This window comes from Microtus pennsylvanicus, chromosome 10, assembly GCF_037038515.1.
Source record: "Microtus pennsylvanicus isolate mMicPen1 chromosome 10, mMicPen1.hap1, whole genome shotgun sequence".
Taxonomy (NCBI): domain Eukaryota; kingdom Metazoa; phylum Chordata; class Mammalia; order Rodentia; family Cricetidae; genus Microtus; species Microtus pennsylvanicus.
The window spans coordinates 44,753,653-44,772,205 of NC_134588.1; the positions used below are offsets into that span (position 1 = coordinate 44,753,653).

General features: G+C 42.3%; 1 protein-coding gene across 1 annotated transcript in view; it reads left to right on the top strand.

Annotated features, from left to right (window-relative positions):
- The window catches only part of Niban1 (niban apoptosis regulator 1), a 158,282-nt gene that overhangs the window by 51,668 nt on the left and 88,061 nt on the right, over window positions 1–18,553 (top strand). Inside the window, exons 2-3 of the mRNA XM_075988216.1 lie at window positions 13,799–13,929; window positions 17,889–18,020. Of these exons, the coding sequence (XP_075844331.1) occupies window positions 13,799–13,929; window positions 17,889–18,020 (263 nt within the window). The remainder of the gene's footprint in view (window positions 1–13,798; window positions 13,930–17,888; window positions 18,021–18,553) is intronic.

Below are 18,553 nucleotides of genomic sequence, written 5' to 3' on the forward strand. Positions count from 1 at the left end.
ATTCAGGGAACAACTATATGGGAAGACATTGTTTTCCAGAAATAGAAATTATTCTTAAAATACAATATTTGAGACAGTATGGTACTAATAGTTCCAAAGTCAACATTAGGCCACTGGACAGAACAAAGAGCTCCAAGCAAAACACTCAAGTATGGAAAGTGTGTGTTACATATGGAAAACAAGGAGTCCCAAATGATTTCTAAAACAAATTCCAGGTTGTGAAAGACCATCATGTAAAAGTGCTGTTAAATGAAAATGCAGGAGACTAGTTCTGCGAGCAAAAGAGGAAGGAGAGGTTTCCCAATGTAGACATGGCTTAAGTCTTACTTCATTAAACTCTGCAATTTTTGCTCAACCGAACACCATAACTGAAGTGTAAAACTGAGCACAGATTGGGAAATGACGCCTTCAGTGTTTATGTCTGAGAAGCCTTTCTTGGGCTTCATAAACAATGCTTGAATGCCAGTAGAAAGATCTGGGGAGAGGATGTGCATCTATGGAAAGAGAAAACTGAATGGCCAAGGAATGTCTGAAGAGCCGCTCAACTTACAAATAAGTGTAATTTTTATGTTAGAATAGACAATGCTAATATTTCTGAGGATTGGGGTATAAGTTGCTGCCGCCTTGGTGGGAAGCTTGGCAGTATCGAGGGCCGTGAGATCCTTGCACTTTGCTCCAGTGTTCTAGATGAACGTTTAGATGAACTCCCACGTGGGCACTGGGAGGTTCATGCAGTAATGCTCACATCAGTATTGATTGTAAGGCTGAAAGAGGAAGTAAGTGAGAGGAAAAGTAACCGAACCTTACTGTTAAATATTGCAATTAAGATGGATATGCTAGATCATGGTGTGTAAGTGTGTCTATACTGAGTTCGATGCATATCAATTTTCCAGTTTTGAATTGGTTGTTTTCAATTTTCTGTTCTATTCCAATGGTTTGATGTCCATCCTGGTACTAGTAGTACAACACTTCCTCAATTACTGCAGTGATAGAGTAATTTATATGATAATTATAATTTAATATTACATACATGTGCACACATATACAAATGTAGTATGGGTCAGAAACGAGGCAGCAGAATGACAGATGGAGTCAAATTTAAGAATATGCACAACAATGCTGTTAATTACCTATAGATACCACATACGTTGTTGGAGATGAAAATAATAATAGGAATAGTAAACACTTATTTCAACATAATGGTTCCAGGTGAAGGTGTAGAGATGATACAACCTACAGATGGAGTTATAACATTTTGTTGAAAAAATAAGTTCCCTCTGATGTAGTATTAGCATTTTATTTCCCAGGGAGACTTTACATATGCAATACCCGATATATTATTCTATATGTTGTAAATATCTCATAAGTAAGGAAAACTCACAAATCCACAAACGCTGTGCTAGTGGCCTGCTCAACATAGCTCGCCTTATTGCTCAGGTAAAGTTGGGTGCAGAGTAGAGACAAGAGAAACTTTGTTAAAGCCCATTTCAAATATTCAGACGACAGAGCTGGTCCATGCTAATACCTCTTAACCTCGATTTGTGCAAAACAAATTTGTAGTCACTAGATAAGAAAACTGACTTAATTAGTGCCTTTCCCAGGGGACCTTCTTGGTCCAGGCAGCAAAGACTGCAGCTTTAATTGAAATGCTGATGCCACTTAATTGGAACACCTGAATAGGATTAAAGTGTGCTCAGCTAAGGTTTCCCTGGTACTCAGAACTTCGCTGGGTTTCTGCCTTTTTGTATGCCAACTTCTGCCAAGTGAGATAAAGCTGAGCCAGATACTCCAGTTCTTGCACAGATACTCCAGTTCTCGCACAGATACTCCGGTTCTCGCACAGATACTCCAGTTCTCACACAGATACTTGTTGGAGTGATTCAAGTAGAGTTTCCTCGTTTTGCGGAGTGTTTTTTTTTTTTTCTGATGATGTTTAGAACTTAATACATGGAGGCATGAGATGTTTATATTGCTTTTAACTTGTTATTGATCTCAAGTGTGGTGTCTATTAAGTGAAACAAATGGATGGTTGTGTTGGGATTCAATCATGTATCTCAGTCAGTTGTATATGATTGACTATATATAAAGAACTGGCCCAGGCCATTGTAGAGGCTGACAAGTTTCGAAATCTGTAGTTGGCAAGCTAGAGACCCAGCAAAGCTAATAGGGTACTTTCAGTACACATGTGCATCCTGGAAGAGTCAAAAAGCTGCAAAGGACTAATGACTTAGGTTTCTATTGCTGTGAAGGGCACCATGACCATGACAACTTCTATAAAGGAAAACATTTAATTGGAACTGGCTTATAGGTTCCGAGGTTTAGTTTGTTATTGCCATGGCAGGAAAGCGTGTTGGCACTGGAGAAGCAGCTGGGTTCTATATCTGGATTGACAGGCAGTAGGAAGATAGTTAGCCACTGGACTGGGCTTGAGCATGTGAGACCTCAAAGCCCATCCTTAGTGACAAACTTCCTCCAACAAGGCTACACCTACTCCAACAAGACCACACTTCCTAATAGTGCCACTCCCTATGAGCCTAGGGGGGTCAATTACATTCAAAACCACCACAGCTAAAGTCCAAGCTCAGAGCAGTCAGGCAGAAGAAATGTGCAGCTTGGGAGAAAAGCGCATGCAATAGATACCTTTATAGATACACTCAGGATAGTAGCGTCTGGGTCAGGCTAATACAAAATTAGCCTTCACATCTTTTCACAAGGCTCCTCAACCACATTCTTTTTATTACCAAGGACTGTTTACCTTCTTTCATAATAAAAGAGAAATGTTTGAGTTCCTCCATAAAAATCGATGTAGGAATTAACAGAGGAAAATGCTCTTAACATCTTGGCGCCGAGGTCTACAAATTTCACAAATGCGCCATTACCGTCTTGTTTTGTGACCTCAGGATGGGTAAGTGCTTCACTTGAGAAGAGGAGAGCCTTTGGGACTACCCTTATCATCCATTGAGTTCTGCAGGTCTGTGGATTTCCCCCGTGAGGGCTGGGCTCCAAGCAGGGCTGATGTCATGAGGTCCCAGCACAGCAATTAGATGCCCTGTGAACCTAGTTTACAATTCCCATAGAAAAGGAAATGATTTTGGACGGTCTTGTGCCGTCTAAGTAGCTAACACGTTAGGATAGTTTCAGAGCATCCCACGTGACACTCTTGTGTGGTTGTCAGTTGTGTGTCACTCAGGGAGTGTTAAGTTTAGTGCTTAGCTGAGCCAGGTGACCAACTGGCAGCTCGGGTTTCCAAAAAGTAAAGTTTGACTGCGGTGCTGAGCTATATCCTAAATGGTCGTCAGCCAGATTCTGTTTTGGGTGGTGTTTGGGTTGCTGTCAAGAAAGCTGGATACAGAGATTTGGCACCTGCTAAATTCAGGTAGTCGGCAGATCTGAATCATTTTGGCTGTTCTCAAATCTTATAAATTAAGGCACAGGAAAATAATGTTTATTAACGAGCACCCTGCCAGCCTTGTAAATAGTTTCAGAATGTTGGCTGGCCTACAGAAATGTTGAATGTTCTACAAAGTTTTTCAGGAAGTTTGTTAGTGCCATCTGTTTTGTTTGTTTGTTTTTGTTTTTGTTTGTTTTCCAAGACAGGGTTTCTCTGTGTAGCCCTGGCCATCCTGGAACTTGCTGAGTAGACCAGGCTGGCCTTGAACTCAGAGACGTCAGCCCACCTCTGCATCCCGAGTGTTGGGATTAAAGGTGTGCCCTACCACCACCCAGCTTAGTACCACCTTCTTATTGCCACCCTTATCCTAGATGACCAAATATAAGCACACCTGGGCCCTAAGCATATAGGGCCTATAGATTTTTTCACACTATTGACATGGGCCATTAAAATAAAAATATATTTTTGTGTGTGTTGGGATCTGCATATGGCATGGTACATGTGGAGATCAGTGGACAATTTTGTGGGCTCAGTTCTCTCCTTCTGCCTTTACGTGGATTCTGGGGGTTGAACTCGGGTTCCCAGCCTTTCGGGGCAAGGGCTGTTTCCTAATTAGCCATCTCGCCAGCCAGTCATAGTTCCCTGAGAGAGAAGAGACGGAAAATACAAAGTATATCAAACTGATAAACTTCTGTGTGGAGACAAGAAAAATAAAATATAAAAAAGGACGACATAGTTAAAAAGAAAAGGGAAGAAAAAGAGAATGAGAAACCTACAAGAGGTAGCAGGAAACTTACTGTGTTGGACCGGGAAATCGGTAATATCATGAGGATTGGTTTCTGGTTTGTTTTGAGCCAGGTCTACCTTTTTTTTAAATGGGCACGTTACATTCACTTGCAAGGAAGTTCATAATGATTTTGGAATATTTTGAAAGCCTATGTTAAAAGGTGTGCAGAAAGACCTAACAGCCAAGAGAATCTCATGCTCTCTGTTCCTGACTCCAGTAATAGTGTCCTTGGTCAAGAGACGGTGTCTGATGGACAGAAGCATCGTTCTCCTTGTAATTTCTGGAAAATTTGCTGTCAGAGCAGTTTAAATTCCTTTTCACTCCTGGGAGGGCATGAGGCAACTTAGAGAAATGGCCAAAAAAATAAGATTTATTCTCGCTCATCAGATGTGTCACGACACACTGGAGGTATTCCGTGAGAAATGGCAAAGTAATCTTGAAAATTTCCAAGCACTTTATCCAAATAAAGGAGGGGGGAAAGGGGACCTCTTTATCACTTCTACCTAACTGTGGCTAAAGAAAGATATGTGTATATATATATATGTGTGTGTGTGTGTGTACAGATGTGTGTGTACAGGTGTGTGTTTGTGTATAGGTATACAGGTGTGTATGTGTGTGTACAGGTGTGTGTAAGTGTATAGGTATACAGGTGTGTATGTGTGTGTCCAGATGTGTGTGTACAGGTGTGTGTTTGTGTACAGGTGTACAGGTGTGTATGTGTGTGTGTACAGGTGTGTGTAAGTATATAGGTGTACAGGTGTGTGTGTGGATATATGTGTACAGGTGTGTGTATGTGTGCATGTGTGTGTATGTATGTGTACAGGTGTGTATGTGTGTATACAGGTGTGTGTATGTGTAAAAGTGTACAGGTGTGTATGTGTGTGTATGGATATATGTGTACAGGTGTGTGCATGTATGTGTACAGGTGTGTGTACAGGTGTGTATGTGTGTATATGGATATGTGTATACAGGTGTGTGTATGTGTACAGGTGTGTGTATGTATGTGTGCAGGTGTACAGATGTGTATGCGTGTACAGGTGCATGTGTGTTTCTAACAATACTAAAAGACAAACAACAACAAAACCAGAGACCAGACCAGACTTTAGGTTTAGTTTTATACATCTATCCTAGATTCTCTTAACCTGGGAAAGCTGGCCAAAGTGAGGCTTTTATTTTGCTCTAGAATGAGGTGGTAATTGGAACTCATTGAATGGTTGAGTATTCACTCTTATTGTCTTCTGCTTTGCTTATTTGTATTAACTCATGAACTATACATAGAGCCAATGGAGCCTTTACTTACTGCAGTGACTGTGGTCCTTTGCAGGAAATACTGTTTGGCTTCCATCTGGTCCCAGAGCTTACTCTTGTTCCCTTAGACAGTATCCACGTGCCTTTTTTTTTAATTATTAATTTTTATCGAGCTCTACATTTTTCTCTGCTTCCCTCCCTGCCTCTCCCCTCCCCGCTTCAACCCTTTCCCAAAGTTTCCATCCTTCCAATTTACTCAGGAGATCTTGTCTTTTTCTACTTCCCATGTCGATTAGATCAATGTATATCTCTCTTAGTGTCCTCATTGTTGTCTAGGTTCTTTGGGAATGTAATTTGTAGGCTGATCTTCTTTGATTTATGTTTAAAAACCACTAATGAGTTAGTGCATGTGATAATTGTCTTTCTGGGTCTGGGTTACCTCACTCAAAATGATGTTTTCTAGCTCCATCCATTTCTCTGCAAAATTCAAGCTGTCATTATTTTTTCTGCTGTGTAGTACTCCATTGTGTAAATGTACCACATTTTCCTTATCCATTCTTTGGTCAAGAGACATTTAGGTTGTTTCCAGGTTCTGGCTATGACAAACAAAGCTGCTATAACATAGTTGAGCACATGTCCTTGTGACATTGAGGATCCTTTGATATATACCTAAAAGTGGTATTATTGGGTCTTGAGGAAGGTTCTTTCCTAATTTTCTGAGAAATTGCCACACTGACAACCAGAGGGGTTGTACCAGCTTCTTGCATTCCTACCAGCAATGCAGGAGTGTTCCCTTTACCCCACAACCTCTCCAGCATAAGTTGTCATCAGTGTTTTTGATCTTAGCCATTCTTACAGGTGTAAGATGGAATCTCAGAGTTGTTTTGATTTGCATTTCTCTGATGACTAAGGATGTTGAGCATCATTAAGTGTCTTTCAGCCATTTTTGATTCTTCTGTTGAGAGTTCTCTATTTAAGTTTGTACTCTATTTTTTATTGGATTATTTGTTCTTTTGATGAACAATTTCTTGAGTCCTTAGTATATTTTGAAGATCAGCCATTTGTCCGATGGGGGGTTAGTGAAGATCTTTTCCCATTTTGTAGGCTGTCGTTTTATCTTGTTGACCGTGTCCTTTGCTTTACAGAAACTTTTCAGTTTCAGGAGGTCCCATTTATCAGTTGTTTCTCTCAGTGTCTGTGCTGTTGGGGTTATATTTAGGAAGTGGTCTCCTGTGCCAGTGTGTTCAAGTGTACTTCCCACTTTTTCTTCTACCGTGTGCCTTTAAAGACAGCACTGCTGCCAGATGTGGGGGCTTGCTCTATGGACAGGGTCTCTAATAGTCTGAGGGCAAGTTCATTGCAAACTGTCCTCACCACTTTGGACCTCTGAGTGTGAGTTTAGAAACCCAGAAAACTGGGTTGTGTTGTTTATTCCTGATAGTTCTGCTTTTAATCCAGATGTGTACTGAACCCTGAGTGATTGCTGGAGACTTTAATATGCTTAATGTAATCTCCTTTAGAAGCATACATATTTGTGCGTGTCTCTGTGGATTAACATCCAAAGTAAATCATGGAGAGCTTAAGTTTGTTTATACACATCTCACCTTTTGACTCACGCTGGAGTTTTTGCAAGAAGTCCGTGGAATCTGCAGAGTCAAGGCTGCCCATGAATCATTCTGCCATTTCCTACTGGAGTCTGTTAAAAGCCTGTCACCCAGCACCGGTAATAAATGTGTTCTCATTTTCTCCCCCCACTTTCCCCTTTCCTCCCTCTTCTCTCTCCCTCCCTTTACTTCAATTATGGAGAATCCAATTTATCCTCATTCTCTAAGGCATTTACTTGAAGAAAGAGAGTCCTTGGGCATCATTGTATGTAATTAGATTTTTGCACTTCTGTATTGTGAATTGGGATTTCCAATTTTCCACCCTAAGGTGTAAAGTTATGGTGCTTAGCAACCCAAGATCATAGCTGATGCTATAATTCATGGGGACTTAGAAATCTCTTCAATTTTACCAACCCAGGAGAAATACACATTGGCATATAGTATATCTTAAAATTATTGAAATTTTGGAGGCATTTTTCCTTGTTTACCAAAATTAATCTTTACCTGCAACCTTGGTAGGTCTTAAACTGTATCAAAAGCCCACTTAGTCTTCTCTTCATATGTGGGTCACCTTAGTTCCTAGTAAAGAGCCATCTTGTTAAAGTTTTTTATATCTATACTTTTATCTTTTGTAATAGAAAACTAACATCTTAAAAACAATGATTTTCTTCCATGTTACAAGAAAATTCATAGATCAATTGGTAACTAAATAACATCAGATAAAAACCCTAATATAATTTTAAAAGATTAGGAAAGAATATAGCAAAATTAGTGTTGGAATTGTTTTGTGTTTCATGACACAATGGTGTTTTAATTCCTTGTATCTTTTTCTTATGAACTAGTTTTGTAAAAAGAACTGAAATAGAGGCACCTCCCCCCTTGAGAAGATTTTATGTTGTTTATAGCTCCTGAAGTAACAGCAGGAATAACGGTAATGAAGACTAATCGACCATAAGCAGTACGATAGAGCAGAGTCCTCACGACTGTTAAATGGATTTGAGGGAACCATGCAACTGTGGGCACTATCTGTCAAAGAACCTTCTAGACCAGTGGTTTTCAACCTTCCTAATGCTGCACTCCTTTAATACAGTTCCCCATGTTGTGGTGACCCCAAACCATAATGTTATTTTCATTACTACTTTGCAACTGTAATTTTGCTACTGACATGAATTGCGATGTAAATATCGGTGTTTTCCAACAGTCTTAGGCAAACCCTGTGAAAGGGTCATGTGACCTCCACATTGAGAACCTCATTGAGAACCGCTGTTCTAGAAAACATGCAAATTCAGATTCTTTAAACTAAATTTCAGCCAGACTGTTGCATGTTTTCCGTCTTTTTAGACTGATCAGGTCAAAACAAACCAAGAAGTAATTGTTAATCACTTCAAGTATTTTCATAGGTAAAACTTATTTAAAAATTTAAAAGGAATTAAGCTGTAAGATTCTGATTTCTGTAAATAAAGATGCATTGGGATTCATAATAATAATTAGGTAAGCCCAAACCTTCCTTCCTGGGATGATGTCATGGGTTTCATTATTATTATACATTATGGTTTTCTTTAGTCTTGACTATTTACTCAGCTGTTCTCCCATCCACTCACCAAATATTTGTCGGGTGTGCAGGTACAGTACACCCTGGGAGGGGAGATAAGCCGTGTTTGCGCAGTTGTAGCAGAAGTGGCAGAATGCTAAAGGTGGTGAGATTATTTCCAGCTGGCCGGGTCTGCAAAGGATTCTTTTGGGGTTGGCATTGGCCTCCGGGCTTGAAGAGTGTGAAAGTGAATGATGGAACTCTTATGGGGAGACAGGAATGGGGAAGGATTAGATGATAATCACTGCCTGGGCTTGGATTGAGGGCAAGTGGGAAGATATCAGACAGGTGGCCTGGCTTCCTTCAGTGGCAGCCTGAGATGTTACAGGCAGTGGGGAGCTATTGAGGATTGCCACACAAGAAGTGACATAGTGTGACTTCTCCATGTGACTGGAACTTGTCAGGCCAGGACCCAGAGACCTTTGTAACTAATGAGGTCTGTCCCTTATGGCCTTAAAAAGAATGTCCCGACAGTCTCAATGCCGGGACTCTGTTCTCAGGGCAGACCCTCAGTTTAGCATCTGGTCTTTTGCAGCTTGTGGTAGCTTTATCTTCAATGTGTCCCGGTGGCCATATCGTCTTTGCCATCCTGTCCCATCATCCTAGACCCTAGCCCTTCTTAGAATCTGCTGCATTCCCCTCTTCTCCTCTGCACATTCTCATTCATGTTTTAGAGCAGCGAGCTAAGTATTTAACCTTGCTGTGCTTGCACAGAGCAAATTAAGAGAATCTTAGGAGGTTGAGGTTAATAAAGGCCTGATAGGCAATATGGGGGTTGAGGTGGGGAAAAGGGGATGGATTCAGTAATTAGTGTAGAGGGGCTGAGAGATGGCTCAGCAGTTAAGAGTGCTCACTGCCCTGCAGAGGACCTGAGTTCAGTTTCCAGCATCCACACTGTGAAGCAGGCAACTCTCTGATCTGCAGCTCCAGGGGATCTGATGCCCCCTACTGGTCTCTGGGAGCACCTGCACACACAAGGCATATATGCACACGAGCATACACTAATAAAAAATAAAAATAAAGCTTGAGATGGTGTAGAAATAAAGGGGATAGGATCTGGTTGAAACTAGGAATCAGAGAGAAGGGAATTGAACGGGCACCAAGATTTTGTGTCTTCGTGTTTGAAAATGGTTTTGGAAGGGCCCACAAATGCCTTTTCTGCAGAAAGCCGAAGCAAAGCTAAGCTTTGTGGTGAGAGCTGTGGAACAGGCCTTTTTTGGTGTCAGTGAGGATTGAACCGAGTGAGTAAATTGTTGTAATATGATGCCTTGCACAGGCTGGAGCCACGGAGCAGGATTCGCAGAATTGTGCCTGTGCCTAAAGTGTCGATAATCCAAAGTGAGAAGAAGCCCTGCCGCTGGGTCCCGACTTTCTGTGACTCATTCACCTCCTTGTGCTGGAAGCCCCAGCGGTGTGGCTTACCACACTTTCAGAAAGGAGGGTGTCACACTGAATTGGGGGGGGGGATGATGGAAGTCCAATACTCTGAAATCTTGAAAACTAGAAAGTGAGTAGATTTCCCTAGAGTTTATTTTTGGGGGCACTTATGAGCTGACTCATTTATTTGAGTGTGTTCAGAAAGAAATACTGAATAATACTTCACCCTTTACTTATTTATTTATTTATATATTTTTTTATTTTTTGGTTTTTCGAGACAGGGTTTCTCTGTAGCTTTGGAGCCTGTCCTGGAGCTAGCTAGCTCTTGTAGACCAAGCAGGCCTTGAACTCCCAGAGATCCGCCTGCCTCTGCCTCCTGAGTGCTGGGATTAAAGGTGTGTGCCACCACCGCCTGGCTGAATAATACTCAAAATGTATCAATTATCCAGTGGTCAGTGCTCCTCTAGATACCTTTTTAAACATGTGTAATGTTTCATGTACCCTCCTAAAATCCTGTGATGAGGTTCGTCGTTATCTGTATTTTACAGGCAGAACGATTGGGGCTCAGTGTAACACAGATACTGACTGTGCTTTTGCCTTCAATTGAAAATTTAATGTTTTATCGAGATGAGGGGTTTTTTTCAATTTATTTTTTCTTTTTGAGACAGGGCATCATCTTTCAGCCCACATTGGCATTGGGTGACTCAGTGCTGCATTACAGGCGTGCAGCACTCCTCCTGGCATTGTGTAGTCGATTTTTAACTCAGGGATACACAGAGGGCATCTTAAGCATCTTAAGCCAAAAACATGTATGGAAATGTGGGTAATATTTATTTCAGGCTTGCAGTGGCAGGGGCAGCTGCTCTCAGTTCTGCAAGCCACGATGTGTCCACTCAAGAGTACAGTAGACAGATTGCTTTTTTTTCTTAATTCATTAGTTCAGATTGAAGAATTTCCCCTGGTACCTGGTTAGGAGCTCCATCACTGCCATCATCCCCAGCGCCGTAGCCACTTTCAGTTCCCTGTGGGCCAGCAACAACACCAAGTACTTTACTGAGGTATTCTGCGTGGTCATTACAGTAATTCTGTGAAGCCACCACCATTTTTCATGTGTAAAGGAAGAAAAGGTAACTCTAGGAAGTCACACAACCACCAAGTGGAGAAATACTTGAGCCCATCTCTATCTGACTCCAGAGTTTGTCTTCCTGATACACTGATGTTTTGTCCGAACCCCAGACTTTACTTCCGTCCTCAAAGTCTTTCCATTAGTTTGTCTGGACCTACACGGGAGCACCTAATCTAATGTCTAGATGTGATGTGTTGGAGACCAGCTTTGGTGCTGTTCTTCTTGGATCTTGTGATGCTGTTAGCTGTCTTTTTTACATTTGCACCAGCCACTAAGAGAATGCAAGAAATCTGCAATCTTTTCTTTAAGCGTGACTTGGGGGTGCTGTGTTGATGATGCCGTGGGCAGATATTCAAATCCCAAAAACATTTTTCTCATGTGTTGGGAGGGGTGACATTAAGACATCTTGGTAGGATCAAGGGATTTCTGCAGGTGGTGTGGTGAGGTAGTAGAAAATTGGCTTTAATAAGCTTCACAGATAACATTGTAAAAAGAACAGCCACCTCCCGTCATTTCATTCTAGTGCTTGTAAGAGAGCAAAAATTACCATCAACAATTAGCATGGCACTCTTTGGACAGACCGAACAGTGCTTGCCTGGAATTAAAGGGCAAATTTTCCTCACCGTTTACATGTTTCTGTAAAGTGAGACTCACTCTCATTGTGGGAATTCTTGAAGATGTCCCACTCCTATGTAAGAAAATTATAGACAAGAATATAGGATTACTACTTATGCGTTGTAATAAAAGCTAATAAAATAATAACCAATTAGACGCTTATAAAGCCCGAGCATATTAAAGTATTATGCAAATACTGATTAATTGTAATACTATAAACTCAGGGAGCAAGCAAAAGCATGCCTGATTCAAATTATAGGGGCTTTTATTTGCATTTCTACAGAATCTATTATTAGTGGGTCTCAAAGGACCTTACAAGTAATAATTACTAAAGCCCATAAATATAACCCATAAATGTCACTTTATTAAGGGAATACAAAAGAACTCCCTTTTCTCATACACATTATAAGAATGAAAAATGCCCAAGCAAAAGTAGGCGTGTCTGTCGATAGAGGTTATTTGTACACATGGCTCTTAGCTGTGATTTCATGGGCATCCAACCAGGAGGCTACAGGATTCAGGGTTTTCCTACTGAACATCTCCACATACCTGGCTCAGATTCCTCATTTATTTCTGGCATTTTACATGCATAATAGCTCTGTGCAAATCTTGCCAGTAAGTTATATTTTAATATTTCTCTGTCAACTAAAATATCAGATTTGAAAAACAAAAGCTAAGCCAAGCCTCTCATGAAGTATTTTAAAATATTTTGGAAAGTTATTTCTGGTTTGTTTTCCCTCAGGCTCTTATCCTACCTGTTCTTGTTGTAACTGCTTGTCCAAATAGATGGAGAAGCTGATACTGAGAATTGGAAGCAAGCATCCGAAAGGCCAAGATGATTTCTAACCTGATTCAGACACTCTTTCGCCTTCCTTCTCCTGTACTCCCCCATGCTAAGCAAGGGCTGGAAAGGCAACTGGCTCTTTCCCTCTTCCTCCAACTCCAGGTCCTGCATGATTGACAGCAAAATTTATCCCTGGTAGCAAGAGACCAAAATATCATTGCTGGTCAGTGTGGTGATGTAGTTGTACCTTCAGGATTATGCTTCAGTGTTGCCTGATCCCAAAGAACAGTGTGGATCCAAGTCTACACCCCTCCAGGATCAGGGACAGTAGGCCTGCAGAGCTGAGGAAATTGGCTGAGGTTAGATGGTGATGTCTGTCTCACAGTTAGAATGGGGTCTACAGTCCAGATCTCTAGACTTTTAAGTTGGTTCCTTCCTCTACCTCATGGCAATCGTACGACACTTTATATCCCCAAAGTCTCCTAAACTAGGAGCCTAGAAGCACAATTCTCTCTCTGTCTCTCTCTTTCTCCCTCCACCCCCCCCCTTGTGTGTGTGTTCACATACAGTATGTGTGTAGAGGCCAGAGGTTGATGCCAAGTGATTTCCTCAGTCGCTCTCCACTTTTGTTTTTTGAGACAGGTCTCTCACTGAACCCGAATCTAACTAATTTAACTAGTCTTCTGGCCCGCAAACCCCTGGGTGCCCTGTCTCCATCTCCCCAGCACTAGTATTTTTCACGTGGATGTTAGGGTCTAAACTCAGGTCTTGGCGCTTGAGTAACCAGCACCTTACCAGCTGAGCCATCTTCCCACCTCAGTATTGTGTTTTGATCCAGGACTGAGGAGGCAAAAGACTAGAGGCTCAACTTTCAGGTGCTGAAGAAAAACGAGTAATGTGGAATCAGAGTCTGGAAGGGTGGACACTGGGATTGCAGTCACATAGGAGAATCAATAACAAGCTAGCGTGGATAGGAGGCAAGGCAGACTACTTTTACAGTCATAGCAGTGGGTGAAGTGGACACGGAAGGAGACTCCTCTTACTACTGAATGGTCCCGGGGACTCTGAGCTCCTCAGGGGGATGCTAGGCGGTGAGACAGGGTTTGAAGCAGGTGCAGCAGGTAGCGACATTCCCAGGGAGCAGGCTGGTGACACAGCCCCGTCCACAGGGGTGTCTGGGAGATGCAGGGTTGGGGTGTGTGTGCTTAAAGTAGTTTGATGTCTGTCCTGTGAGGCATGCTACACTTCACAATTCTGATTTTTGTGTCTTTTCAGGAAAAACTGAGGCTTCTATCAAAAACTTCAGCCCCTACTATAGCCGCCAGTATTCTGTGGCTTTCTGTAGTCATGTACGCAGTGAGGTGGAGCAGCAACGGGATCCAACGTCGCAGTTCCTGAAGACTAAGGTAACCCATGGACACTTGATTTACATCTTCCCCTTACTGGAGAAATGAGTATAGATGCTAATATTTCAACTATGTGAATTACAGTTTTAAAAACTACACTAGTCATTTTATGCTAAAAAATACTGCCTTGATGTGAGAATATATATGATTTCTTTTTTATCTGTGTGATCTATATGAAAAGAAAGCTAGACAGGTTCAAATCTCATTATATGTTTTTTTCTCATTGATGTTTTGATACCAGGAAATTTAGCTTGCTATTGTGAAGGTCAGTCTAAAAAAGAAAAAAAAAATCATGATTAGGTTTGTTTTGGTCAATGATCAAACATGATTTCCTCTGAATCGTCTTTGATCTGACATGTGTGTTTCAAAATAAACTGCCTACCTTCCTGGAGTTTGTTTTCACATGTAGGAGACAGACGATAAACAATGGGAGGAACTGAGAGCAGGTGATGGTGAGGTAATGATATAACTACAGAGAAAAATGAAGCAGAAATCTCCTTAGGGGGACGTTGGTTGGGAAGGAAGCCCTCTGTGGAGATGGCGTTGCATCTGATGAAAAATAGGAAGAGGTAGTGAGTAGCCATGGAGAGAGTATCCCAAGAAGATGGAGCAGGAAGTGGAAAGACCCTCTGGTCCTGAGACTATGAGCCTGCTGGGAGCTCTGTAAATGAGACTGGGTGACAGTGACCACCTGGAGACAGATGGGGACCAGACCCTGTAGGTCCTCTGCAAGGGCTTAATTTTAAGTGCGCTGGAAAGTCCCATGGCAGGGTACCAAATATAGAGTGTCTTAGTTAGGGTTTCTATTGCTGTGAAGAGACACCATGACCACAGCAACTCTTCTAAAGGGCAACATTTAGTTGGGGCTGGCTTACAGTTTCAGAGGCTTAGATCATCATTGTCATTGTGGGAAGCATGCTGCATGCAGGCAGACATGGTGCTGGAGAAGGAACTGAGAGTTCTACATCTTGATCCAAAGGCAGCAGGCAAAGGACTGACACACATTTCCTCCAACAAAGCTACACTTATCCCCACAAGGCCACACCTCCTAATGGGGGCCGTATTTATTCAAAGTACCACATAAAGTGACACAAATTTTAAGTGTGTGTAGGTGGGGGGTGCCTAGGGAATCCAGAAATGGTGGTAGGTTCCCTAGAGCTGGAGTTACAAGTGGTTGTGAGCCACCTGGCGTGGGTGCTGGGCACTGAATTTGGATCCTCTGCAAGAACAGCCAGCACTCTTGACCACTGAGGCAGCTCTCGAGCCCCTGAGAGGATGATGGTGGTGGTTGTAGTGGTGGCGGTGGTGGCAGTGGTTTTTACCTGCATCTGTGGATATGTTGGCCAGGTAGTTAGTTGTTCTGACCTGGATGATGGAGGGAGGATAGAGACAGGGAAAAAGCACAGACCTCAGCAACATTTGCAGATCCCAGAGAGGAGAGAATCCAGACAGAAACACCCTGAAGGGTTAGGAGAACTGAGTCAAGAAAGAAAGCAAAGGGAGATGAGGGGGCCAGTGACTGGACTGGGGCTGAGTTAACCAGAGAATTTAGCAGCATGGGGATCCCACAAAATAGTCTCAGAATTTAGGGAGCATGTTAAGGATGCAAGCTCTTGAGTTAGGGAGATGCTCGGCGATGAAGAGGAGTACCTGTTGCTCTTTCAGAGGGCTTGCGTTTGGTTCCAGGCACCACATGGTGGCTCACAAAATCCAGAACTCCAGACCCCAAGCTCCCAAGGACCTGATGCCCTCTTCTGTCCTTTATGGGTGCCAAGCACATACGTGGTGCATGTGCCCATATACGGGGAAACATTCGTAGACGTAAGATGTGTAAATAAATTTAAAGAAAGAAAAGGAAAGAGTACAAGTAAAAACAGGTGGAGTGTGTCTGTAGCTCAGTTCTGGGGAGACCATGGAGGAAAGATCACCTGATCTCAGGAACTGGGGACCAGCCTGGGCAACAGACTTACGCAAAACCAGTGCAAATTCTGGTCCCCAAACCTAGAGCCTCAGACACGGTAAGTCTAGCAGGAGACCACAGCTTTGATTAAGTGGCCCAGGTTTGAGGAAGACTGAGCACACGGACTGTAAAGTCATTTCAGCCTCATTTAAAGAGGTGAGCGAGGTCCTCTTTATCTTTTAATGTGGCGAGATAGGAGGGAGCCTCACTATCTGTCAGCATGGTCTTTAAGCCCTAGAATTGGGAATGGAAATTTATTTCACCCCTTCGATGAGTCTTAAAAGAAATAGGCCTGTCTCTTCCATGTGAATCCTATGATTTTTTTTTTTTGCTTTAAAGTAAAGTGATAAGGTTTGAAGGCCGCATGTTTGTGTAACGGGGAGAAATCAATGTAACGTCAGCGGCATGTAAGACAAGAGGCACACTCCTATATTTTACAGTGATAAGGGAATCGTGCAGCAAAGCAGGATGAGTGGTCTTCTTATGCAGAAAATTCATAAGGACCTAAGGAGGAACCCGAGAGAAACTCCTCTAAACCACACATACCAGGGTTGATGAGGGATGCGTATGAATACAGAGGCAGAACTGATTGTTGCTGGCCTGACTTGTTCTGCAATCAAACATCCACTCCTTAAAAAGCAGCAAGTTGGGTAAAGTGTTCACAACCTAGGTCTCCACTGCTTTGGGAAAAGATGCGATGTATAGATGGTTGCTTTCAACTCTCAATTAGTATTTGTTTGGGTCAGGGTGTCTCTATGTAGCCCTGGCTGGCCTGGAACTCACAGAGATCCCCCTGCCTCTGCCTCCCAAGCGCTGGGATTAAAGGTGCGTGCCACCACACCTGGCAGAACTGTCAATTTGATACAACTTAGAATCACATGGGAGGAGACACTTAATGCGGAACTGTCTACATCAAGTGAGCCTGTGGACATGTGTCTAAGGCACTTTTTTGTTGTTGCAATAATACACCATGACCCAGGAAACTTATAGAAGACAGAGTTTGCTTGAGGCTCACAGTTCCACAGTCCTTGACCATCATGGCAGGAAGCATGGGAGCAGGCAGGCAGGTATGGTGGCACTGGAGCAGTAGAGAGCTCACATTCTGAGATACAACCACAGCAGAGAAGGAGACTCTGAATGGTGCAAGCCTTTCAAAACTTCAAAACTCATCCCCCCCTCCAATACTTCAAAGCCACACACTTCCTCCAAAAAAGCCACACCTCCGAATCCTTCCCAAGCAGTTCCACCAATCTGGAACCAAGTATTTCAACATGAGACAATGGGGGTCACTCTCATTCAAACTACCACAGTATGCCTCTGGGAGATTGTCATAGTTGATGACTGACAAGGGAAAACCCTCCATTGTGGGCAGCACCATTCAGCTATGCAAGAGAGGGGAAAGCAAGCATGCAAGCAAGCAAGCAAGCAAGCATCCATGCGCTTGTTCTCTTTGCTCTTGGCTGCATGTGATGTGACTAGCTGCTTGAGTTACCACCCTGAATTCCCTGAAATGATAGACTGTGGCCTGGAACTGTGAGCCAAACATTCTCTTTATTCTGAAAGTTGCTTTGGGAAGTCAAGGTATTTTTTTTTTATCACAACAGAAATGAAACCAGGACAAAAGGAAAACAGCTGACTGAGTCCAGAAGTAACCTGGAAGCATGTCAGTGAGTTAAAGTAGACACCTAGATGTGAACTCATTACACTGCCTCTCTCATTCCTGCCTACAGTTTAGATAGGATAGACCTACCATATTCTCTCATCCCTAAGCCATATAGGGGTAAATAAATATCAGAAAACTTACCATGTAACAAGCATCTGCATTTTCTTTGGCAGAATAGGAAGGGGAAATTATGGTATCTAAAAGAAAGCAACATTTTTTTTCGAGAATTGCTGCACATTATAATTTTCTAGATTATTCCCTGAATATCAAGAATAATGTAGTATTAGCAAGGTATATTATCTTTCGTGACAATTAATCATATTCATCTTCTTTAAGCCCCCCTTGGAACCAGGAACTGTTTTGTATGAAGCCGAGCTCTCACAGTTTGCCGAAGACATCAGGAAATGGAAGGACAGATACATTGTGGTTAAAAATGATTTTGCTGTGGAAAGCTATGAGAACAAAGAGGTAAGATATGCCAGTGGTACCATCAGTTCTTGCTATTGTCTTAAAACTTTGTCTGTGTTAATTGACATGCCCTGGCCATGGCAATTGATTGATTGGGTACTCATCTCAATGAATAGGTATATGTTGAGTATCTGCTGTATGCTAAGTGTTTTATACGGATCTGAATGGATATCAGTTGATCAGACCCATGCTTGCAGTCTAGGAGAAAGATAGTCTTGGGGAAAGTGGTGGCAGATGAGTGTGGGAATAGGTTTGCTAAGAGGCCTGTGTTTGGTGTAGGATCCTCTTCAGTGATCATTCATTGATCCTCAGTATTCTTCTCGGTCACTAGCTTGTCGCTGCTCCCTCTGCCCTGTCTCTGTATCATTCCACCTTAAGGATCACATCTGACACATGACTGAGGAGTGAGTTATTCAGTGGGATAGTGCCTGCATTGCAGGGGTTCTTATTAGCATTCCCTGAATACTTCATGCCATTTAGAATTAGTTTTTTTTTTAATCCAGTTAGACTTTTCTCTCATTATTTGCCTTGTC